This window comes from Coturnix japonica, chromosome 5 (genome assembly GCF_054131305.1).
Source record: "Coturnix japonica strain WE chromosome 5, WE-NBRP24, whole genome shotgun sequence".
Taxonomy (NCBI): domain Eukaryota; kingdom Metazoa; phylum Chordata; class Aves; order Galliformes; family Phasianidae; genus Coturnix; species Coturnix japonica.
Window position 1 is genome coordinate 50,841,150 of NC_140667.1, and position 25,857 is coordinate 50,867,006.

The 25,857-nt window shown below is 39.0% G+C and overlaps 1 protein-coding gene across 10 annotated transcripts in view; it reads left to right on the forward strand.

The window, feature by feature from the left end:
- The window catches only part of PPP2R5E (protein phosphatase 2 regulatory subunit B'epsilon), a 69,071-nt gene that overhangs the window by 27,986 nt on the left and 15,228 nt on the right, over nt 1-25,857 (forward strand). For all 10 annotated transcript variants that reach the window (XM_015865649.3, XM_015865651.3, XM_085547820.1 and 7 more), the window contains 3 exons: nt 11,368-11,564; nt 21,864-21,965; nt 23,994-24,086. In XM_015865649.3, coding sequence (XP_015721135.1) covers nt 11,368-11,564; nt 21,864-21,965; nt 23,994-24,086 — 392 coding nt within the window. The remainder of the gene's footprint in view (nt 1-11,367; nt 11,565-21,863; nt 21,966-23,993; nt 24,087-25,857) is intronic.

Below are 25,857 nucleotides of genomic sequence, written 5' to 3' on the forward strand. Positions count from 1 at the left end.
AACTTCAGTCCAGTGCAGTTATTTAAAATACTCATTTTTATTGAAAATGGTGTGCTCTCCTTGTTATTTAATAATGTATTAGTGAATTAGATATTTCATGGCATAAGAAGGCAAGAAAGGATATACCCAAAGTCTTGTTTTGTAACATCTAGCAATAAAGTATGTCATAAAAAACAGGCAAGGAATGTGTGTAAGTTGAGAGTTCTGGATATTAATGAACCTGCTACTCCAAAAGTGTATGGGCAAGGTGGAGAGCGTGTTACATCTGTATTCATGTACTCAGAAAAAAGGCATGTTTGCTGGACTACACGTGCTTTCTGGATCAGAAATCAGATCACTTGCAAAGACTGTAATAATATATTTCAAAGGTGTTACTAATTCGTCAATAATGTACTGATGAATTTGAAAGTGGGTAAGAGGTCCTTTTAGATTTCCCTATGTATACACTGGCAAAATGCAAGCTTTTCCTGTTAAGCTTTTCTCCATTATTTTTTAATGGAATATGTAACTGATGAGATTGCTCTTCCTTTACTTGATTAATAAGCAAACTTTCTGCCAATTAGAGCAAAGGTATAATGGCATTTCTGGTGAGCTGATGTAACACTGCCATTGGCATCCTGTCCAAACTGAAGACAAAAGGAGATCAAGTTTGCAATCACAGTATGTCTGAGGAAAAATAATGTTAATAAGCTAATTTACACTATATCATCTTTGGTGTAGGAGGACCTTAACTGAATGAGTAGTTTGGGAAGAGTTTAAGTTGCAGCTGACAATGGAGAGCAGCGTCTGGTAACCACAAAGGAGAGATTTTAGTGAAGTATATTTAATGTAATGTAATATAAGTACTAATAAGGTGTAAGCAGTTATTGTTTAGCCTTGTTAGTATTTATATTGGTCTAAACTGAAAAAGTTCTGTAGAGTGACTCTTGATGTTCAGCAGAGTGATTTTCTTAGCTGTATTAGTTACATGACATAGCCTTGTCCACGTAGTTTTCACTTTGCTCCAGCATGTTTATGTATCTTAATAACTTAATACAAAACTCAGTACTGGATCCACTATGGATATTTTAATGGTTTCTGCACTGTTGTAGACTGATGGGCATAATGCAGAGGGACTGAGTAATTTCTAGTGGAATTCACTTTAAGTGCCAAGGCCCAGGATTGTCAGAAATAATTGTCTGTGCTGTAGCTGATAACATTTCTGAGGAAAGAAAAATACAATGACTGATAAACATGCAAGCAAGTAAATATCTTCTGCCCAAAGAAAAAAGCATTTGTTTATCTAGCATTTTCAGGAGGGGTCAGAGGTAGAGATGATATGGAGAAAACTTCCATGAACCTCATGGTAATGCATGGCTCTGATAAGGGTTGTTCTTTAGGCAATTACAAATATTCAGAAGTGAGGTATTTGCTTTCTAGAGCTTTGTGATACGTAGATAACATGTGTTTTCCTTTTGGTATTCAAGGAACAAAAATGTTACCATTTAAAAGACAGTAAAGTGTCCTAATGTTCTTTTCAAATGTCTAAGTTTTAGCAAAAACTCACCATTTTGGTGTAACAGAGCATTTAAAACAGGAACAGTAATCACCTGTAAATGAATCTCTCACATATAGCGTGAGGTTGGACTAGATGGTCTTCTATGTCTTTTCCAACCTTGATAATTCTGTGATTATATTTTTTGAAGAGATGGCTGATATTACACACAGAAATACGTAATGATAGTAACCAATGATGTAAAATATCCAGCACACCGTGGTCTGGCTCAGTAGGTTGCTGGGGAATATAATTTACTTGTCGTCCATTCTCCCTCTATTATTTAATTGTTCCAGATCTGGAATAATCTGAAGAAGGTGCTGTGGGAGCGTTGAGTCTGGGGATATATTTCTGTACACTTGTGTATGTAGGACAGCCCTACAGGAATTACAGAAGCAAAATAAAACAAATCAGATTTCTTTCTTTCTTTTGTTATTGAGACTGATCTGCTGGACTTGGCAATATGGGAAGAGGCGTTCCCTTAACTCAGCATCTAGACTGATTTGAGTTACTGTTGTAAGATATTTAACAACGCATTCTGAGCCTTATAGATGTCCATGTTTGAAGGGTAGCTGGTGTAGTCTAATCAGTGGAAAGCCTTATGCAAGGAAAATATCTTGAAAAGGAATGATGTGGTAACCTCCTTTCTTGATAAGTAGACTGCGTGGATTGCTTGTGCTTGAAAAGCCTTCTGGTAGAGTTTTGGAGTAATGCTTTCTGGTTTCATGGTTGGCAGGGAGATCAGGACATGCCTTCAGGTTTTCCTGTGCTTTGTTGCAGCTCAGACGGGATGTAATGAGGCTGTGTTCTGTGCTAAGGAAGTGCAGACGAGCAGTGGGCTCTGTGGCTGGCCATCCTGCAGGGACACACTACCACAGGTGCATCACCCACTGCAGCTTTCATGTGCTTTTGGCGTAGTATCGGATACTGTTGGTTGTGTTGGTTCTGATCTCAGGGGACCTAAAACTTATGCCTGTAGAGGCTAAAACTGGTGCTTAAAAAATGAATAATGAAGGCCTAACATGATGATTTTGCTCTTCCGTTGTGCTGGAGACTCAGCAAGAAAGGGGGAACCTGCGTAAGAAGTTGGACTTCCAGAAGGGTCTTTTTGGATAATGTAGAATGAATTCTTAGCTTGTTTCCTCATCTACCATTATGACTTTGAAGGCTGCTTATTGAATCTGATCATTTTCTTACACAGACGTGCACAACATCTTACACATGTGCAGTTCCATGATGTTCTTCTTCCATTACTCTTCTTCCATTGCATCTCTCCCTCTGTGGAGAGAATGAGAGCACAAACACATGATGAGCAGTGTGATGGCTGGAAAAAATATTGAGTCTAAATTAGTGCTGAGTAGAATATTATCTTGGTTAGATTGGTGCTAACAGATGAGAAGAAAATGGAAGTTACATTTTCAGGGCACAATTAAACTCTTCTAAATGTGTAAGCAGAGTAATATAATACTATATTTTTATATGCACGTTTATTATTTAACTTAATAAATGTAGACCTGAGTTCTTGTGCAGTGGCGTGAATGTAGAGGATAGCTCTCAATCACTTTTTTCATTGGAGAATGTATAACTGTGACTTCAGGTGTAATGTATTGAGTTGGCATAAAGCAGCCTGTTTGGGTGGAAGTTCTGTTTTGAGTTTCCTCTGTGTGTGGTTCAATGTTTTGTTTTTAAAGCATTTAGATTCTATAGAGAAACTCAATGGTTTGAAGCAAACAAGTATTGCATATTTTTATTTGAATCCAGAGCAATTAGGAAGCCAGGTATAATTTTTGCACTCTTAGAAGATGCATGAAATGGAATAACATGTACAGATATGTACCTTTATCGTGATTGCAATATGTACTTAATGTACCAAATGAATTCCCATGTAAAACGCAGGCTGTCTTGTGGCCACAGTTAGAGTGGAAGTTAAGACTGCTATGACTCATTTTACATTCAGTGATCATTATAGAGCAGAAGCTTCTCATGTCACGTAGAAGAAAAAATGGTGATCTGATAAGAATCTTATCAAAAGAAGACAATAATCCTCTTAAGGATTCTTCTGTCTTAGGTCAGCAGCAGGCAATCATGGCTTTTTTGCACAGGTGTTCCTAAATAGCCTGGAATTTATAAACAGTTTTGTATGGCTTTTATTTTGTCTTCTAATTTTTTTGCTGTCCGAGGATCCTAAAGATCTTGAGCTGCTGGTTAGAAGATTCTAATCCTACCATATTCTGATATTAGTCATTAATCAAAGATAAAAGATAAAGTATAGAAAATGCAGCTGCAGCTTTGACCATCACTTTCCCTAAAATTGGTCCTAAAGTCAGGTTGGGCAATTAAAAATGAACACTTTAAAACAGCTTGAAGAGCTCCTTACTGATTTTGAAGGAAAAGAATACAGCAGGAGCAGGGTGACCCAGTGGAGCATATAGTTACTGTTGTGTAGCTCTGCTCTACCTCTGTAATTTGAGAAATCACTTGGAAAATGAGTTTTGTGTTTGTTTACACTGTGCTCCTGTCTCAGGTATTTGTTATACCATTGAGGGTAGAGGAGCTGAGTAATTAGAAAGCGTTTTGTTGCTAAGTTCAGCTTATTTTGTTCTTGCTAAACCTGTAGCTTTTGCTGTTCAAACATACTGAGTTTAAACTCTATGTATTTGAACAGTGCTGTTGTGTTTAATTTAAACTGCAGCTCTCTGAGTAGCAGCTGGAAGAACATACCTGGATGAATCAACCGACTGATGCCTAAAATGGAAACAAATATATCTTGTATGTGGACATACATTCATTTTTAGGTAAATGAAGCAAATAGAAGTTGAAGAGTGTATGGTCTTTAAGAATATTTGGCAAACATGTGCTGACAATTTCTTTAATACCTCCCTTTGATATTGTCAAGTGGCAGGACAGCCATGGAGAGCTGCTCTTTGGTAGTAGTTCAGCAGACCCAGTTACTTCGACTATTCTAAATGAAGGTTGGCTTCTACTTTGGAAGTGCAGTTGGTAATAATCTCCCTAACACAACTAACGTGAACTTTCTGAACCAGTGCAGAAGACACTTGAGGCAGCTCAGGAAAATTGGCCTCAGTAATTTTTGGTGTTTCAGCCAAATATTTTTGTCTTATTTGGGGATTTTATGCCACATATTCAATATAGGAAATTGAAAGAATGTGTGTGTTGGTTTGTTTTGTTTTGCCAGCCCTTTTTAACCCCCATTAAAAATAAATAAATAAAACCATTGTGTTTGAAATTCCATTAAAAATAGGGAGAGACAGAAAGCAGTCCATAGAACCTGCCATCAGCTTGGGGCTTAAAAATAAGTGTTTGTTTCATGTCGAGGTGAACTTAATGCAAATAGTGTAGTGAGGCTATTAAAGATGTCACACAAGTGTCAGGAACCTGGAGATATGCAGTTGCTTAATCACATCCAGCCCCTAACCACTAATTCATTCATTGTGTCTTGCCTGAACCCTGAAAGCTCCTGCTTTCCTCTTGGAATATTCTGCTCCATTAATTGCGTTAACTATTCCCCACACAACCTCCTCTCTCTGTCTTTTCCAAGGATATACCTATATGCTGCCTCATTTCTCTCTTGGCCTTTTAGTAGTTTCTTCTTGCTCTGCCACCTTTGGCCTCTTGCTCTCCCCCTCTTTAACACTCACAAATTTCTTTGCTATTCTTCTATGTCTTTTGAATTTATTTTTTTTTTTGGTTGAATTCCTCTTCTATCATTAATTTGTCTCTAGAATTTGTGTCACTTGAATCCTTTTCTGTACTTCTTCTGCTGTCCGTGACCAGGATTGGTTTTGGCTCAACTGTATTTGTAGGCATACTCTGACCGTCTTGGATTACTTCTCTAGTCCAAACTTCCCATTCATTGCCCAACTAATGAGAAGGTGTTGAAACATGTTGTCAGCTTACTTAAGGAAGAAGGCATTGCTACGTGATTATGAAGAGGCATGGTTCCTGCTGCATGGTGATTATTAGTAACAGTTATTACATACTGAATATCTTGTGAGTCACTGTGTTTCTGCGGGACCTAGAACAGCATTTTGGTGTACCTGAATACCCTGATAAGATCGTTTTCCATTAGGTGTTCGTGTGTTCTGAATACTGTCCACCAAATACTTCCTCGATTACATGTTATTATCTGAAATGTTTCATGTAACACTGCTTCATAATGGTTTCGTCATGTTAATTTAGTGATGCATGAGTACCCAGACTTGTAGTACCTAGAGCACTTTGGAAGCTCTCTGCTTGCTTTAGAATGGCACGTCATCAGTGTATGTGTACATCAATGCTGTCCTTTTGCAACAAATATGTATGTAGTAGTATTTGATTCTGCTTTGTAAGTAGCGCTGACAACTGAGCTTATAGTGGTGGTCAGCTTCCAAGCTGACGGATGTCCACAGCACAGCCACCACTGCCATAATGAGTGGTGGGAGGAACACGTGCAGATCACAGATTGACAAAGTATATCCTAAAGGCATTTTTTCATCCAGTCCCACTATAGCTGTGGGCTGAGCTGCATTGGTGCATGTGAAGAGGCTTGTATTACAGTATGCACCATGCTCATTGTGGAAACAGGCAAAACATTTACTGGAAGTTCCATATATAACTCAGAGTGCATCCATAAGGATTATCTCCTGGATATTGTTATGCTGTCCTATGCACGTTCAAGGCACTCGCATCAAATACTGCCTGTAGATTGACACTGCTTTCAGGCTGCTTGTCTCCATAAATGCTGAAAGCCTCAGTAAGATGATCAGTGACTATCAGTGTTCTGCATGTGCTGCAAACAGTATGTTAGTGTTGTGCTTTTCTTCTGTGTCTTCACTCATGAAAGTTGCCTAGAACTTGTGGCACTGCATTTATTGCAGTGTGCATAACACTGGTACTGGTTAGACGTTCTGTATTTGGAGCACAGTGCCCAGGTAGCTGCCCTGCCTGTGTAATTATTAAGTATAGAGAGAGGACTGGGGAAAGAGCTTTGGGAAAAAAGCCCCTGTTATAAGTGAATGATCACTGACTTCACAAAGCATTCATAATATTGACAGCCAGTCATGAAAATTAAATGAATGTAATCAGCTGAGGGATTGCTTTTCTTAAGAAGTGTGTGTAAGAAGGAAAACATTTGTACTGCTTGGCATCTGTAAGACCACTGTGAAAAGTGGCATATAGACACGTGGCCTATGTATGCCAGTGCATGTGTGACAGGACATTTGGTTAGCTAGAGGTTTGGGCTTGATTTTTGGTAGACCTGCTGTTGAAGCGATGTCTTCCAAGGACACAAAGGGCTTCTAAATTCAGTTCTGCAACTACAATGATCATCCAGTTTCAATCCCCGCTACGTGCAGGGTCACCAGCCACCAGACCAGGCTGCCCAGAGCCACATCCAGCCTGGCCTTGAATGCCTGCAGGGATGGGACATCCACAACCTCCTTGGGCAACCTGTTCCAGAGTGACACCACCCTCTGTGTACATATGTATATTTTTAAAATGAATAAATGTTCGGATAATACATACGTGGGTGCAGGGTAGCATTTGTGGATGTGCTTACATGTAATCTGCAGCATTTATCTTGTTTAATTCTACGCCCTCATCTGTCTTTGGTCTGACATTTCCTTGCAGCTGCAGTGCTTTCTTATTAAACCCCCACCTTGTTGTCTTCACTTCTTTGATTCACAGCATTATACCGTTCATTGCAAAAGTACAGCCTGAAGTGGAACAGGGAGATGATCCAGGTGTTTGGTATCTATCTACCCTTCATTTTTCACTACCAGCATCATGAGTACATTCAGTACCACAGCTCAGTTCTCTGGATGCAGTTTTGCCAGCCAGATGCAGCATTTTCCTTTGTGATTTTTCAGTTACTCGTAAATAATATTTGTTAAAACATGAATATAATATTAACATATATATATTTTTAATGTGTGTGTATGTTAGAAGGTTGCCATGAAATGCTGCTTCAATATTTTTCTTTCTTCATTTGGTAAAGAAATCAAAAGGCAGAGACTGTAGAGTTGATTGAGGAGAAGGGATGGGCTGGTTGGGTTGGGATTATTTTGGATAAAGGCTATTCAGAGGGAAACTGATTTACATTGTCACATAGAACTGGTATTGGAGATGTTGCAGTAACACGGTCCATGTCTGAAAAGTCTATGGTTCTTTCTGTCAGTTTTTCAGATCACTTTATAAAACACTTGATTTTGTTAAAGGCTCTGATTTTCTCTCTTTATTTGTTCAGGTTTATTATTAGTTGCTGTCATTTGAGCCAATTTCCTTTGAATCTGTGAATGTTCAGTGTACTTCACAAGCTCTGTACTGTGTTTAAATGTCTGGAGAGAAAACTTGACAAGCTCCTCAGCATGAAAATTAAGTCAGTTCTTGTGGTCATCCGTACAGAAATTTATCTGCCTTTAAGTTTTGGTTTTGATAAGTATATATTCTCCTGTGCGTTGGATATAAACCAAACGTACCGCTCAGTGGTATAATTTTGATTTTATTCTATGTCTGAAGGTATTGTAGATCTTTATACAGATTTATTACTGAACTTACTCAACCTTCTGTTCCTTCAGGTATAAGTGGTTACAATGGTAAGCTTGAAGCTTACTGTATTTCAGTATGTTAGTGTTACATTCTAACACAAGAGGAAATTGTTGCAAAATGCGTTGTAACCTCTCAATGTCTGACTGCTGAGAACTAAGAAAGAGGTTTGCAAGAGGTTTGCTGTTTTGCATTGGCCAGTTGTGAACATTCGTGATGAGCTGCACTTGAAGTTGTTCTATTAAGGAGTTGAGCTCTGCTGTGGGGCTGGATATCTCCCAGTACCAGTAATGAGGATGTGAGGGTGGCAGTGCTCTTTCAGTAAGGCCTGCACATCTGTCAGAGAGGCATTAGGAGATTAGGGAAAACATACAAAAAAACCCTTCTAAAACAAAAAGAACTCAAACCAACTGATGATGTGATCGCAGAGGGAGGCTTGTGAACTTAGAATAGCGATGTTATTGATTTCTGCTGGGAGAGTTCCTGGTTCCAAGTAGAAAAATACAGGCGCTGAGTGTTACCTATTACCAAAGCATGATACTTCTTGCAGTTTTACTTCGCACTGTGAATACCATTATGTTTCATGAAGAAGAACAAGACCAGAACAAGTTTGGGGTTTTTCTTTGTTCTGTTTTGATGAGCTTGTCCATAGAGTTTGCCTGGTGGCTGGCATGGAATTCATGTATCATTTTGCAGTAACTTTTCTTGAGATGAACTCTATTATATTTTTCCTTTCTTTTCCACACCTCCAAATGCTTCACTGAAATAAAAAATAAGCTTATATTAGATGTTTAAATGCTTTAATATATATATATTAATTTAATGCTGACACTACATTAAAATTAATGTAGTTCTGAGTCACTGGAGTCTGGTTAGTCTGGTTATAACAACACTGGATTGAAACTTGTGATGGATTCTGGTTTGTTTTCAGCCCGTGCTTACCATTGACTGAGATAAACTTGTCAGCCAAAGTGAATGCAGGCAAGCCATGTAGGACAATGCAAACAAAGCCCATTATGTTTATGTAACATCATAGATTTCATTGATACCATTTATCTGTTGTAAAGATACGTACTGGAATGTGTAAGGAAGAGTGCAAGTCAGAACAGAAGTGCGGTTGGTTACTTCTCAAGAGCATTTTTTCTCTATTTTTTTGTAGTTTATGTTTATAGTTTGTCTCCGGGAATAAATTACTTATCAGATAATTGTTGATTGATTGCTAGTAACAGTGAATTCTGAAGTCCATTTTCCTCTTTTGTATCATTTGAGAGCAATCAAATAGGGAGCCATTGGAAGACATAGGTGCCAAATAGGGAGCTTTTAGAACACATAGTGGCCCATCGTTGCCAAATAGGGAGCCATTGGAAGACATAGGTTGCTAATAGGGAGCCATTGGAAGACATAGGATCACAAATGCTTGTATTCTTCAGGCTCTTCATCTCCTCGTAGACTTCAGACTGGTTCCTACCTTAGGAAGGACGCTAACAGAAGTGTTCTCTTTTGCAATGACCAAGGGCTGATGGCTTTCTTTGGCTCCTTCACCTAGATTTCAGTGCAGTCTGCTGTGAGGCATTTGAATGTGTGACACCTGGCCAGTGCAATGACTTCACAGTGGCCTGGTTTTGTTACCTCTAAACTTCAAGAAGTGTTTGGTTTTCTTTTCCTGCATTGCTCTTCCTGTTGAAGTTCTGCAGGACCACGTTTCTTCCATCTTCTGTTCCACAGATAAATAAAAACCTGTAGGATTATGGGGTGAACAATTAAAAGGATGTTATGAAGTGCAGTATTATAACTATACCACTTTTTCCCACTTAATTTGCTTTGGATGCAGCTGTTGCAGAGGTTACCCAAATCTTAGAAGTAGGAGATTGGTTCATGCGTCCAAGTGAACTTTGCCAAGATCTCAGTTGATTTGTGGGGTATGGTTTGATAGTTATTGAATCCTTCCACAATGACACCGCTGTTCATTGAAGAAGGTTGAGTAAATGTATTGTGCTATTTGATGTCAAGTCATAACGTGTGTAGCATATTTATTTGTATCACCATCCAAATTTACTCTTTATGCTTTTCAGTAATTAAGCAGCGCAGGGAGTTGGTGCCAAGTGCTGTGGCCTTGTAATACTCAGTAGGTCTTTTGAGTTGACTCTAGTACTGTTATGCATATGGTTCAAATTCATACAAATTCATTAAAGCTACTCTCCTTAAAACTGCTGTAAAACTGTGAACAGCATCCAGTGTTTACCAAGTATTCCTTGGCAAGATGTACTCAGTCGTGTATTAAGGATAAGAATTTCCTTCTTAGGTTAGCTTTTATACTGGTATGTCCAAGTTTTAAGAAATAAATATAAATTCTCTGCTATTTAAGTTTTTCTAGTTGAAGTTAGTAAAGTTTTCCATTGCATATTGGATTATTGCTCAGAAGGCCATTTCCTAGCAGACCATTTGTGCCTGAAAAACAACAAAAAAAAGGCAGATCAAAGGAAACGAAGCCTCTTGTTTGAAGCCATTCTCTTGTCTTTCAGAATAAAAATAGATATTTCATTCATGCAGCTTTTCTGCTATTCTTAGCCTCATGTAACACTGGATAAACCAGGCACTCTGTGCATTCTTTTGATGCACTTGGTAAACTAGCAAGCCCCTAAGAAGTTGACTTAGGAAAAATAATAAGCAGTACATTCTACTTATATAATTGCACAAGTAATTGTTACTATTTTGTGTGTTAATGCATATAATACAGCAGCATATTGTCACTGTTTCAGTATAATTGCTGTTGATTTTGTTATGGAAAGTATCGATGTGGAAGTAATAATTCTGAAATGTTGTTTGCATGAATTTAGTCCTACTGTAAATTCATATGTATTCATATAGAGTTGTAAGTGACACGGTATTTTTGGAAGTAGAAATTAATCAAGTTTGATCAATCTTAACAGTTCCTTCATCCTTCTTTGATGTGTAAGTTAACAATGGCGTGTGTCAGACACAGTAACAGTAGAAGTACACTATAATATTAAGTCTGAATGCTTTTGCATTTGTATTTTTCACTTAAGCCTTTACTTCTTTTGTTAACCATATTTTCTTAACAGTGAATAACTTACTACTACAACAAATTGTTCAGGACCTCAAACACAAAGTAGTAACAGTTCCTATAAGGGGGTCCATTTGTTAATCTAAGCTCTGTCTTATGAAAAGTATTTGGATGCTGTTTTTCTTTGGAATTGATGTTCAAAAATAAATCCTGTTTCGTATAAAGAGATGCCAGACTCACAAAGATTTTCTTTCTTGTTTCATAGACGTTCCATCTTCAGAGCAGCCTGAACTGTTCCTGAAGAAACTTCAACAGTGCTGTGTCATTTTTGACTTCATGGACACGCTTTCAGACCTTAAAATGAAAGAATACAAGCGCTCCACTCTTAATGAACTGGTCGACTACATTACAATAAGCAGAGGATGTTTGACAGAGCAGACTTACCCTGAAGTAGTTAGAATGGTGAGTTTCTTCTTTCTCATGGTCTCTTTAAATCTACTTGCAATTCCGGTTACATATTGTGGGCGAAATTGAACCCTGGAGTAGGTGGATTAAATGAGGCCTTTGGTTTTTATTTTCTGCTTGACATCACTTGGGGATAATTCTCCAAAGGCAAAATTATTAATTTTTGTATGTGCTTAATTAAAGTCAAGACGATGGTTATTATAGTGTCAGAAACATATGAAAGTTTCCTGATCGAAAGACGCAGCAGAGGTATTATCAGAGTCCATCTCTTTCCCCCTGTACCCTTTCCCTCCCCAGTATAAATCATGGATTAATTTTAGAAGGTTTTTTTTTTTTTTTTTTCCTTTGAACTTTATCCAAGCATTTGAATTAATACTGAAGCTGCTTTTAGACCAAGTTGGTAAAGCTGCTGTAGAGAAACTGTGAAAATGTTATGGTTATATTGTATGCTGTCATTGTGGTTGCTGTTTGTATGCAGCATTACTCAACAGTAAAGCCGTAACTTACATATACCTGTAAATTGTCCACTAATGGTATTTTCAGTCTGTGGTAACGGTATCAGGTGTTATATAGTGAAAACCATCCTTTGTAATTGGCAAAATCAATCAGTGCATTGAAACATTTATTCTGTTCTACCATATGGAACTCTTATAGTCTGCTATCTAAATAGGAAGACAGTTGTGAATTTGGTGATGCTGAAACATGAATAGATTTTATAAAGCACTATATGTGATTTCCTGGAACACAGTTATATACTGTGCTGCTTGTCTGTGATACTTAAAAGTAGCTGAAAATTATGAAGGACCCATTGTGCACTTAATAGTAAATCTTCTAAAAAGCAGAATCCGAATGATTTATGGAAAAACATGTAGTTCCTTAGTCTGAATGTATTTTCAGATGTCTGCTATAACATGATCAGATTCTCCCTCTTTTCCCTTGCCCTTCCATTTGCCTTCCTCTACTGGAGAAGTCTTCTCAATGAGCTGCTTGTCACTCTGCTGTGTTAAATGTTCAGCATGTGGTCTAATGCAAATTCAAGTCTGAATACAAAATTACTACCTCTTTGCTGAGTTCTTCAGCTTTTAATCAATTTGCAGCATCTAAATGGTTTGCAAATGTTACTTTTTTCTTCCTTTTACCCTTTGGAATGAACTGATGTTGTCATATGGTTTGTATAGACAGGGTACTTATGCTCAGATAGCTGCAGTAACATTGGGGATCTTTTCTGTTTGCAGTAGACACCCCCAGTCTCACTTTCTGTGACAATTTAGTATTTGTTTTAGTCTTTCTGTTACTGAGACTGCATTTTCTCATTGACTTAATGTACTGTCTTTTACTGTAGCAAGAAGTTAGAAGTATTTGATCTGTACCTGCTTGTGAAGTTCAGTTTTGAGTAATAAATCATAACAGCAATCTGTACACGAGCTGTAATGAGACGCAGAACCCTTTTGCTTGCATTTTCTACAATCCCTGCAGTCATTTATGTTCATTCACTAAACTGTTTTTATCTGAAGGAAATGATGCATTGCCTAAATAGTTTGAAAAGCACGGTTTTAAATAATTCACTTAAGTATAGTCTGTAAGCGTGATACAGAGCAGTCACTGAAAGTGAAGATAAAAGTGTAAAGTTTTTCCAGTAGATTTCACAGATGTTTACTAATGGAACCCCAGGAATTTCATCCCATCTCATTTGGATGGAAAGCTGTTTTCTCTTGTATCCCTTTCATTTCACTATGCCCTTTCTCACCTTTCTTTCTTCTGCCTTGCATTTGGGGGCTAATACTGTACTCAAGCTACATTTTAACCTCAGCACCAGGAAGTTTAAGGAAGGGGAAGAGGAAAGACTGAGAGTATTCTCAAGTACCATAACTGGCAGTGACTCAAGCCTAGATTCTTACAAATAAAAAAGTTTTTTACTATTATTATTATTATTTAACTAAATAGTTTCTGGAGAAAATTAGAATCGTAGGATATGTTGAGCTGGAAGGGACCCACAAGAATTGAGTCCATCTTCTAAGTCAACACAGAGCCCCCCAAACCCAACCCAATGTCTGAGAACAGCGTCCTAATGCTCCCTGAGCTCTGGTACTCTGGGCTGTCCTCACTGCCCTGGGCAGGCTGTTCCATGCCCACTGCCCTCTGGGACACAGCCTTTCCCTGACCCCCCACTTGAACCTCCTCTGACAGCTCCATGCCATTCACTCAGGCCCTTGGTGAGCAGAGGGCATTAGTCTGTATTAGGGGTAACCTGTCGCTTTGTGCTATGGTGATGTTTGGTGTAACTTGCTCTTTGCAATAAATGCGTGTTCTTGTTTCAAGCATAAAGTGTTTTTATCTGTCATAGTGAGTCAGGCTAAACTGTACGCAGTTGACTTCATGAGCTCAGTGTGCAACTGCTGCTATTATCTGTACCTGAGAATTTTCATTGAGGTCTCCAACTGTGTTCACAAATGTCCTGTCAAGTTGACAAGCTCTGACCTGTCACAAGAGCAAAGAGAATAGCAGTTTTGTGTCCTTTCCAAATTGACTGCCTGCCATAGTTGTCATGGGAGTGTTTTGACTGAAAGGCTGACAGCTTAAAACACAGCAAAATGGAGCACAAATGTTCTTTTTCTCTCTTGAAGTTTTAGTCTGTTGTGTTTTGCTCACGGATCCTACATAGTGATGTATGAATGCAGGGAGTAATATTTCCTGCTTGGCTCTTTGGGCTACTGCAGTTTGGAGCTGGGAAGTATTCTAAACATTAGGGATAATAGCAAGAAGCTGGTTTGCAAGTTGTGCTGTCGTTTAAGTGAAGAAAAAAAAAGCTGCAGAAGCCTGAAGCTGATATTTAAAATGTTACTAATATTTATGAAGAAGGATTAATGACTAAACTGCTTTCTTAACTGAAGTGCCAGAAGAATTATACCATATCAATATGGTAGCCTTTTCTTAAAGTTTTATTAACTACATGTGGATTAGCGATGACCCAAATGAAGTTCAACTTCACAGGTACTAGGATAGAAGAAATTCCTATCAAACTCCCAAGATTTTTTGTTACTTTGATTTCTAAAATAATCCCTTGGGGTAGCCAAACAGAAGAGTACTTGAATAGTTTTAAAGCTGGTCATCCTAAATTCATTCATTAAAACGTAAGTCCTAATAGAGTTTACAAATGGCCATCAAAGCAAGTTTACAGTGGCCTTGTCGCTGTCATCAGTATCACTTAATGGGAAGGGTAGTTGGGATTTGTATTAATGATTTAAGCAGGACAGATTTATTCCCTCGGCCGCTGCTCAGTGCACTTCCCCTTGTTTTGATGCCTTATGCAGAAGGGCACGTGACAGAATTAGGCTGGTCTCTGTATGAAAGGTCCTTGCCAGTTGAAACAGTCTGCTAAGAAGGAAATGCCAGTAATATGACTTTATGAGCCAATAATTGGACACTTAATCTAAAGTTTGCGCCTGTCTGAGCAAAATAGGAGCCTTAAACGAATGAAGCTGATTTTGCTGGTAGAATAAGCAATGGTAGTTGAATGAAATAAATGTTTATTGTCTACATGGTATCCTGCAGGGTGTTATTTAGGACAGTTCTTTGTGTTTTCTGGAAATTAAGACATAGATTGAAGATACTCATTTGTGTCTCTTGAAAAATCAAATGAATGGGGAGCTTGATAAGCTCCTAAACTGAGAAACCTGGATAAAAACCTCCTTGTTGATGAGCAACACTTAAACTCTCCTACTTGCTTCTCCAACAATTGTAAACTCAACCCCAGATGTTTACTGTGATGTTTATACAACATCCGTGGATGCCTGGCAGCCCATAAGAGGTGGATAATGAAAGTTTTTTGTGATGTGCCTTGTATAATGGCATATTATTTTGGTCTTCTTCCTTTTATATGCGGAGATGACCCTAGTTTCCTATTCTCTATTTTTATCATTGTTTTTCAAAACCCCCTATATTCAGTCTTACCTTTTTGATCCAGCAAAACCTCACTTTGTTGCTGTTGGTTTAGATACCAGATTTAAAATCATAGCGCTGAATGTCGTTTCGAGTTTAAGAGAAATAAACACAATAACTCTTCTGGAAACTGACAGATAACACCTCTTTTCAAAAACAATTTTTATGTAACTTCAGGAACTGTGCAAAATAGTAGGAGTTAATCTTGAGTTCAGCTTGAATCAGGAGACGCTGGTTTGAATGCATCTCAAACACTGAAAGAAAGATGCAGTGTTCTTTCACTCCCCCAAAATGAACTTGGAGTGAGAACTGGCACATGGATGCAGCTGTGATGGAACAAGCATGCTATTGAAGTGAATAGACATGGAATAAAAATCATTTCATGCTTTTTAAGTTCTCTGCTCTCTAACGTGAGATTTGTCAGTTGGGTAGGAGCTAGAAATGAATCCAACCGGTTTCTTTTAGGCATTGTTTTCAAATTCCTCTGTCAGATGCTACTTAATATTCATATCTTTATACACCTTGTTTGTACAAAGGCCCCAATGCTTAGTAAAGGAAGAGACTGCAGTGTTCTGTACGCTTGAAAAAAATCAGTCGGAGGCAGCTCCTTTTGCAGCAGTTGTCCCTAATAATTTTTCTCGACAGTATGTAATTACATTTAACTTTATCCATTATTCCCCCTGTTGGTTACGTAGGCTTCTCAGTCATCAGATGTTGTCTGCATAATAGTACAGTGACTAAGTCTAAAGCAAAAAAAAAACCAAAAACCATTTTGAGAAGCGCTTGTGTCAACTGCAGCTTTGTTTGTTTGTTTGGTTTGCTTTGTTTGAGAGGAACGTACACTCTCACTCCCACATTTCGGCTCTGTCATCTTCATAGCACTTTGTCTGCAGTTCGGCTCAGCATGAATTCACTGAGAAATTGTTTTCCTGGGTTTTGAATATCTTGTTTTGCTCTTCAGATAGGAGTCCGAGACAGTAAGAGTTTTGTAATACTGTCTAGAGTTCAAGTTCATGTATTGATAGGCTTTCGCTTCATCTGATGCCTGCTGTAGAGATGAGGGGCTCCTTCTGCTTTGATTTCTCAAAGGTAATTGAATTATTGCTCTCATGTTATGATGGTATAGAACGACGTGGCCATGCATTAAAAACAAACGTGCTTTACTGCATCATATAAAAATGTTTTTACAAGGAGATAGTGATGAATAAGGTTGTTGGTAGCAGGGTACTTCACATGGTTTGTATCTAATGTGGCATTTCAGAGCTCTGATTTCCAGCAGGTAGATGGTGTCCCTGTGAGGGTTCTCCAGGGCCATGACTGTGTTAGCACTTGCAGCTGGGATTCTGAGTGTGCTTTTGAAGTGCATCTCCCATTCTTACTGTATTTTGTTGCTTGTCATAGAGAAGTTTGAGAGTTTGTGAATTTGATTCGTTTGGGTTCAAATGTGTATTCTAGAGGTGGGCCTAATGATCTCAACCTGCAAGTGGGCATCAGTAAAAGAGATAGCTAGAATGTAAGCAGCTCTTCCAAACATGTATAGTGTGTGTACTCAGCACCTGTGCGCCAGCTATGTTGTTCTACCAGCCTACTCCAATTGTGCTTCCCTGCTCAGTAACATAGGCATAGCTTAAGGAATCTCAATTTTACCCCTTGCACATCTGTGTGGGAGGAAGCTGCCGCTACTAAAGTGAATGATGGTAAGCTAACAAGTTTAGGAGCCTCGATCTAGAGCTAAATTCCTGCAGGTTATCGATTGAATGTTTAGAAGAAAAGATGAATAGGACTGTTCCCCATACTCCTGCCACATGGCCTGGATAGATTCCTGTGTTCAAAGTGTGGTAAAGGTAATTTTTGTGTAGCCCAGTCAAAAGTAATGCTGCTGGGTAAAAAGAAGACATATAGTATTCAACTTGGAATGACTGTAATCTGGCAAGTGATGATGAGGGAGGGACTTGACCATCGTGGGTGAGTATCTTGACTATGTTAATATGTTTCTGATACAATGCACTATTCAAGAAAGAGAAATAAGAGGGGAATGGTCAGGCTTTTTATGCACATTCAGAACATTTGCTGTATGTATTTGAAGGCATTAAGAAAATAAAGGGGGGAACTTAAAGGAAGGTAGGAAAAACAATCACAGGGTTCAAAACAAACCAAAATCTGCCTGGGCTCAGTCGATTTGTCTGTCCATTTAGCAGCAAAGATATTGAGATAAAAAAATACATATATATAAACATATACTCATAGATGAGCACTGCATATGCACATGTATTTAGAAGGAGATACTGAGAAGATCTGATGGTTTAACAAGATCCAATGGGAACCAGGCTACTTCAGCCTTGAAGCAGCACTGCCCTACTCAGTTCAATAGCTAAAGTCAGGGTTGTAAGAGCTGGTGGAGTCGTTAATATTTTAAAATGAAGCTGGATTTTTCTTTCTGTAACGTGCACTTCAAACTTCTGGGAACAGTTAAGTGGCATATATAGAAAGATTACAGCTGAATGGCTGTGAATCCATGAAGAATACAAAAAAACCCCTCACATATGCAGATATATTTCAGAAGGTTGTCAGTACCTGTATAATGAGCCCTTGTTGACTCCTAGTTCAAATAGCTTCCTATATGGCCTGATTACATTTTGTTACCATGCATTGTTCATGTGCACATGTTTAATCATGGTATGTGCACATAGCCAGTTTCAATTTCTTGTATACCTGGGATTTATATGGACAGTACCACTTACTGCAATAGATTAATTCAGTGGTCCTGTTTTTATATAGCTAATATATTACACTTCCTTGTATGCACATTTGTTTTCATTTAGGGCTACGTTCAAGAAAAGTATGACTGATCAAATCTTTGTTTAAAGCGTGACATATGAGCACTGAGCTGAAATAGGATTTATGATGTGTTCCTGTAACATCAGTGGGCTTTATGGTGCTCTAGTGAGGGATGGAGAGAGGACTTCTCATTGTCTCCTGACTTCAGACTTTTAAGCAGCTTAGTACTTCATTTTCTTCAAGTTATTTCAAACATAAACACAGGGATAAAATCAGAACTTCTTGAAGCCTGTTACTTCAAATTTATTGTGTTTGTAGTTTCCTTGTCCTGGATTGCCAGTTACCACCCTCAGATCAGTTCAGAACTTACAGTTTGTTCCTTGTGGTGGTACCAGCACAGCCTTGCCTATCTTCCCTTTTGTTTTTAATGAACTTGCACTTAACCATAGTTACCTGGAGAAGATTTTGTCAGAGTTGTTCACTAACACTGAGCTTAGAAGTTTCTTGGCACCTGTAATTAAAAATAGATTTTTCACTGTGGCGTTTCCAATGTGATCCCAGGAATTTTAGATTCAGTGCTGATGGGTGGGTCTCAGTGGTTTGTTGGATTGGTTTCTGGCACTTGGTTATTCGGATTGGACATCCTGGGGAAGGACTGTTAGACTTTTGTGTTCAGTTGGTGGGTATCCTGAATGGGATGCTCTTGAAGGATAGCATGCAAGCAACTTGGAAGACGTAATAGAGGATATTTGTCATGATAGAACTTTCCAGAATATTAGAGTTCAGTTTTGCTGTACAAAAATATCATCGGGGCTTGGAGGCATTCCTAATTGGTGGAAGATGGCAGTCAGTATTGATCAGCAGTCATTTGTGTTGGCTGTGCAGAGGTTGGCAGGGATGTCCTGTGGCTGGATGAGCCAGCAGAGGTCAGAAAGGAAGTGATTTATTGATTGAGCCGGAGGAATTTTGGCGCTCTGTTTGGGCCCAGGGACAAATGCTAAATAGCTGCCTTATGCCTTGGTGAGAAAAATCATTCTTCCCAGATCTGGTGCATCATTTCCCCATTGCTGTGTGATGTGTTGGTCCCTCGCACAGCTGGGCAGTTCATGCATGGAAGAACTTCTTGCCTTCGGTTCTCCCTTAGAGGTTTGTGAATGTTCACCACCCAGAGGCTACTGATCTAGATAAGCATGCTGTAAATTGGCACTGCATGTAAATGAGCTCTCGTGCTGGGTTGTGGTGATTAATATAACTGTAATGGCACACGTTATCTTTTAAAATTATGATTACCATGGGAATCATTTGAAGATAACCTGTTGTGTCTGTACTCCTCAGGAGAATGTCTGCATTTGGGCTCCATGCAACTTATCTTCATTCCCAATGACAAAAAAAAAAAAGGAAAAAATAAAGAAAATTACAGAAAGCAAACTATATGAGAACTCTCTTTCACCTTGCATTGCATTTCTTGCTGTAAGTTCTTATGCAAAAAAAACCTGCTTTTCAGTTGTCATGAGACTTTTAATTTTTATTTTTAAATACACACTCCAGAGGTCTCTCTGGTTTTGTTAGAAGCTTAAGATTCAGAAGTCAGTCCTGTCACTGAACCAATTATTGCTGAAACCTTCATTCTTCCGAGGTGCTGCTGGGGGAACCGTGTGAAACTTGGATCAACTTAATTGAAATCCTGCAGCAATTTGAGTTCAATTAGCTTGTCATTGTGGTAGTATATATTTTTCCTTGCTGGGTTTGCTTGTGCCATACTTTGGCATTTGTTGTCATTTTGTTTGCAGAATCCCAGGTGTTCAGATGGAAGGCACCAATAGGTGCATTTTTTTCCCTTTTTACTTGGGAATCCTTCGAGTGTTCTTCTTCTGCTTTGCGCTCTGATAAATCATAGAATCATAGAGTGGCCTGGGTTGAAAAGGACCACAGTGTTCAACTAGTTCCAACCCCCTGCTATGTGCAGGGTCACCAACCAGCAGACCAGGCTGCCCAGAGCCACATCCAGCCTGGCCTTGAATGGCTGCAGGGATGGGGCATCCACAGCCTCCACAGCAACATGTTCCAGTGTGTCACCACCCTCTGTGTGGAAAAACTTCCTCCTAATATCTAGCTAGCAGGTGTGCATATAGGACAGAGTTCAGTGCCCCTAAGGACAGGCTGATAGGTGCTATGTTATTAGGGTAAAGAGCCCCGCGAGTTGACAGCATGAGATTGACATCCGCTGAAGGATTTTGCCAAAGCGTTTTGCTGTATCTGTAGTGAAATGCTCCCTCTTGTGGCAAATGAAAAAAGTCCAACTACAAAACCCGTATGACCACAGATTTGCCATATTTACTCTTCAAGTTAGCCAGTACTTTTCCACTTGTATTCACTGAATATTCCTTGCTAGTATGTACTGTATGTGCTTTCCTACAGTTTCCTGTTGTTCCATCTTATTTATGCAACACCCGAATCTCTTTGGTTTGCTTTGCAGCTTCTAAGATTTCACTCTGACTCAGGTCTGTTTTCATTGGTATCTGGATTGTATTTAAACTCCTGGCTTTGATGTGTCTTCTCATGTTAAGTTGCAGGCATACCAAAGACTTGCCTTACAGACTAACTTTAAAATATGAACATCTCTAAAAGCCTGGAAAAATAAATCAGGCTGTTGAAGAGTGTACTAGTTTCGTTGCTTAAATAGATTAATTTGTCTGAACTACTATGCAGAGGTCATGTATAGACAGGATTAGGAGATAATATGCTGTCTTTCCCAGCTGTTTGATTAACCAGCTTAGAGACGGGTCAAACGCAGTAGCAGAGTGCAAGGAAGGCACTACACCACCTTCAAAGTGAGAAAAGGCCCTGCAGCATGTTTACAGTTTGTAAGATATGCTGCATAATAATCAGTACACTCCATTCAGCACTGTAATTAACCCAGGAAAATCCTCTGGTTCGGTCTTTGCTGATAGCATGAGCCTCACAAGGCCCAGTACTCTGAGCAAAGTACCTCTAAATAAGATTAAGCAAAGCAACCATGAAATAAAATACAAGTGAAGTGACAAGCAAATTGTATTTGTTGCCTGCATTGTGCACCTGATAGAAAGTGTCTGGGCATATACTTTGTGAAGAACACTTTTAACTAAAGCAACTGTTGACAGATGAGAACTTTAGCAGATGTCACAACTGTCTTTTCCTGTGCAAAGGAAAATAAAGTGTATGGAAACCCTGGTCAATGCATACTGATGGCCATACCTCTGACCTAGCAGACTCTTACTGCAAGCAGAACAGGAAAAAGACAGTGAGCTCCTGTGGAGCATGTGGAAGTCAGCAGTGGTGGCTCACTTGGGTAATTCTGGGACGTCCCTAGAAAGAAGCAAAAAGATCTGAAGAAGGTAAAGTGCCAGGGTTGGTGGTAGGTTTGTAAAGTGACAGGTTACTTTGACCTATACCGTTGCTAAGGAGCATAGTCAGACAGGTAAGCAATAGAAATACTGCTTCTGTGATGAGGATGTGTAGAGTAGGCATAGAGGTGCAGAGGCCTGTAATCTAGTACCTGATTGAAAAACTGATCTCATTATTCTTTCTTTCACTTTTCAGGTATCTTGCAATATCTTCAGAACTCTCCCACCTAGTGACAGCAATGAATTTGATCCAGAAGAAGATGAACCCACCTTGGAGGCATCATGGCCACATCTACAGGTTTTTGTCCATTTCTTTCAAAATAAATGCTTATTATTGCTTAATCTATCCAGTTTTCAATAACTTTTTTTTTTTAACCTGTGGATGAGAACTAGTGATAAGATATTACAAGAAAATTCGGTTTCTGTTTCACAGATGTTGTTATTGGCTCTATCACAGTATCTACAAAGACAGGAGAGTACTTCATGAATTTGGGAAGTGTTAGAACTTTCTTTCAAAAGAGACACGAAATTGATGGTGTCTCTTGTAGTCCTGTTTTCCTTTGTTGATTAATTTCTTTTTTCCCCACGTTGCTCTGATGCACAAGTAATAACACTTCCAACAGTTTTGCTTTACTGAGTTAACTTTCATACAAAAGCACACAGGAATTGGCTGCAGATCAGAAAAACAAATGGGAATCTGTATCTCTACCCATATATCCCTTCCTCTCCCTGAGTTGAAGTTCACTTTCAGGTGTTTGTAGTGGTGTGTGTGCTCAATGCTGTCTCTCATTGCTTCCTCTGTATCTCAAGTGCCAATGGAAGGTATATTGAACAAAAAACGTAGCATAATCTTTGAGCAAGACAGAATAACTGATGCTATTGCAGTAAATTCCTTTATAGAAGATAGGACTGCAGATCCTGTCTTTGTTAGTCAGGACTATGACTTACACCACAGATAAATTTAGAAGAAATTTGGCAGAGAAACAGTTTGTGGAGTCTAGGATCTGTGAGCAAAGGAGCCCAGTTGATCTCGGCTTGAATTAAGTATTTTATTTAACAGTTGGATGCACATCTTTGCCTGAGAACAGTTTCACTTTCTTGTTCTCTTAGGTTTTGATATGTAGGGTTCATCCTTTATTTATAATAATTTTCATTAAATAAGAATCCTAAAATCTTCATGGAACTTATGAGCAGCAGAGGCATGTTTGCTATCTTATGTTCATCGACACTAGCACTGTTTTTAAAAGTCATTGCTTAAAAAGGAAAGGATAGATCTTCTCAGCCAGTGGCTGACTTACCATTGGAAGGAAGAAGTGTACCAAAGTATTGGTCAGAAGTTAATAGATTTCCTGCTGAATTGATGTTAGTGGTGTAAACTGACATTTTTTCCATGTCATGTTTCTCATCCTCTCTTTCTGGTTTTCGATTGTTTCCTTGTAGAGGAACTCAGAGGATGCTGACATAAAGCAGCAGCAGTGTTGCAACATGACGGTGTTTGCAAGGAAAAGTTTAAAGTTGCTTTAAAATTTAATTTGTAGCTTCCTTTCTCCTTTCAGTGTTAATATTCATACGTGCTCATATCAGAAGGGAAAAATTTTCCAATGGCTGCTCTTCTTGAAAAGCTGCAGTAAAGAGAAGTGCTTGCTCGTAGCTCAGGTGATCAGTGACAGGTCAGAGTTGCTGTTACATGAATCTATCAGAGTGCCTCTTCTGCTTCCTTTTGGGATATTAAATGAAAGATCTCTGGCTGTCCCACTGAATAGTCCAGGCAGAGAAAGATTTGAATAGAAGCAAGCAGGTTTTCTCCATCCTCGAGGCTAATATTTTCAATAAGTCAGAGAGTCCTGATTAAAATCTATTTTCTATTTTTTTTGGTCTGTGTTTCAAGTTGTTATAGAAGGCTACCCTGAGTGTTTTCTACTTTTAATTATTTCTACCTGTTTCACCACTACTTTTCAGAACGGTAATTTTTCTATTGGATATGAGTTAAGCAGTTCAGAGGGCAGTTTAAATATGCTTTCCAGTTACCCTTGTTAGCTTTACAAGATGATAACAAGCGTTACAAGATAGCAGTGCCTGCATTTAGTAATTAGATATCTCTGAATGGAGTAAAATAAGCAAAACTAACTTACAAAGCTCATCCGTTTAATTGAAACACTTAAGGTAGCAATTTGCTAAAGGGGAAAATATTTTTTCATCTTTTCATCCTCTTGCTTTGTGGAAAAATAAGTCTTTTGTTTTATATGGAAAGAATCTGGTGAAACACTTAGAAATAATAAACAATAATAAAGTCATAAACTAAACTACTTCTTTTTTCACTTTGCAGCTTGTATATGAGTTTTTCATACGATTTTTGGAAAGCCAAGAATTTCAGCCCAGCATTGCCAAAAAGTACATAGATCAGAAATTTGTATTGCAGGTAAGCCAGTGTGGTTGATTTAAGGTTTCACTTTGCTTTTGAAAAAAAAATTGCTTTGAAAAATGTTTTGTTTGGGATTTGAGAGTATAATGTTATTTGCAACAGCAAATGCGCTGCAAGCATTTACAGTGAAAGCTGTCAAACTGCAGAAATAGGAAGTATATTGGTCACTGTTTCTAGAGATATATACAGTGCTTGATTTGGCTCCAGTTTCAATACATGAGACGTGTAGGTTGCTCCAAAAGTAATGCCTCCGATCTGTTTCCAAGGAAACAAAACAACTAAAAGGAGAGTGGTTAGGCCCTGGAACAGGCTGCCCAGGGAGGTTGTGGATGCCCCGTCCTTGGAGGTGTTCAAGGCCAGGTTGGACGGGGCCCTGGGCAACCTGATCTAGTAAAGGTGTATGTTTGGTGGCCCTGCCAGGCAGGGGGGTTGGAACTACATGATCCTTGAGGTCCCTTCCAACCCGGGTCATTCTGTGATTCTGTGTGAGTACAGTAATGCTATTTGGGAGAGCAAATTCCCAGCTACAAGACACTTCTTCAACGCAGTCACCATCATTAGCTATGCATTTTCACCAACAGTGAATGAAAGCCTCACTGGTGTGTGCTCAAAAAACTGCACCAGTTGAGGTCACCCACTGTTTCAGAGTTGCTATGACAACATCACTACTAGGAAAATGTTGCCCATGCAGTCAGTCTTTCATCAGAGCAAACAGATGGAAATCAGAAGATGCCAAATTTGTCTTTATGGTGTGTGGTAGGACAGTCCAGTGAAAACTGAGACTGTGGAACGCAGTATTCAAACTGGGATGGAGCCTGGCATAATTGCATTGCAAGAGAAAGGTTGTCTTCTTCTCTAGCCTAACTCTGGAACTTCGAACCTTCAGCATAGTCAGCATCAAGATATACTGGTCAGTGAGAGTTCATGGTTTGTCTGAGTTCCAGGAAATCCAGAAAGATCACTCACCTCTTCTCTCTACTTGCTGAGGGCTGCATCTTGAACAACTTCTTCAATGGGAAATACACATCTTGCTGCTTCTTAGGCTGTTGTTTTGACCCAGTGCTGACAACACATCTCATCACTGTTAATGATGCAGTTCCTGAAAGCAGTCACCTTCAGGCTCCTACTGTTTCGATAGGTCCTGACAAACTTGCACATGTTGTTCTTTCTTTTCCTTTGTGAGGACTTGTGAGAGCCACCTCATGCAAACTTTGCAATGTACCATCATTGCCATCACCACTTTCAACACACTGTAACTGATATTCAGCCCCCTGATGGTAATCATCTAATTTGTGTTGGTGAACTGATGAAGATGCTCTTCATTGTGTGGTGTGGCAGCTGTGCATGACTATCTGGATTGTGGCTTGTCTTTCACATTGCTGTAATCACTGCTGAAATGCACCACCCACTGCCTCACTGTACTCACATCCACTGTTTGATCTCCATAAACCTTCAGCAGGCATTGCTGAATGCCAATGGGTACCATTTTTCCATATGGACAAATTCAATGGCACATACTTTTGCTTGGAAAAATGGCACATGTGTACCAATTCATGTCAACCTCCATTCTGTCACTGCCCTTCTGCTGACATCTGTCACATGGCAACAAAATATGATGGGTTGTTGGTTGGAAGGTTCAGCCTCTGCTGATATACCACCATCTGCATCTGAAATTGTGGGCCAGCATAATAAAAAAGGAGGCATTACTTTTGGATCATCACTTGGATTTGACTTGCTGAAGGTAAGAGCGAACTGTAACAGTAACTGC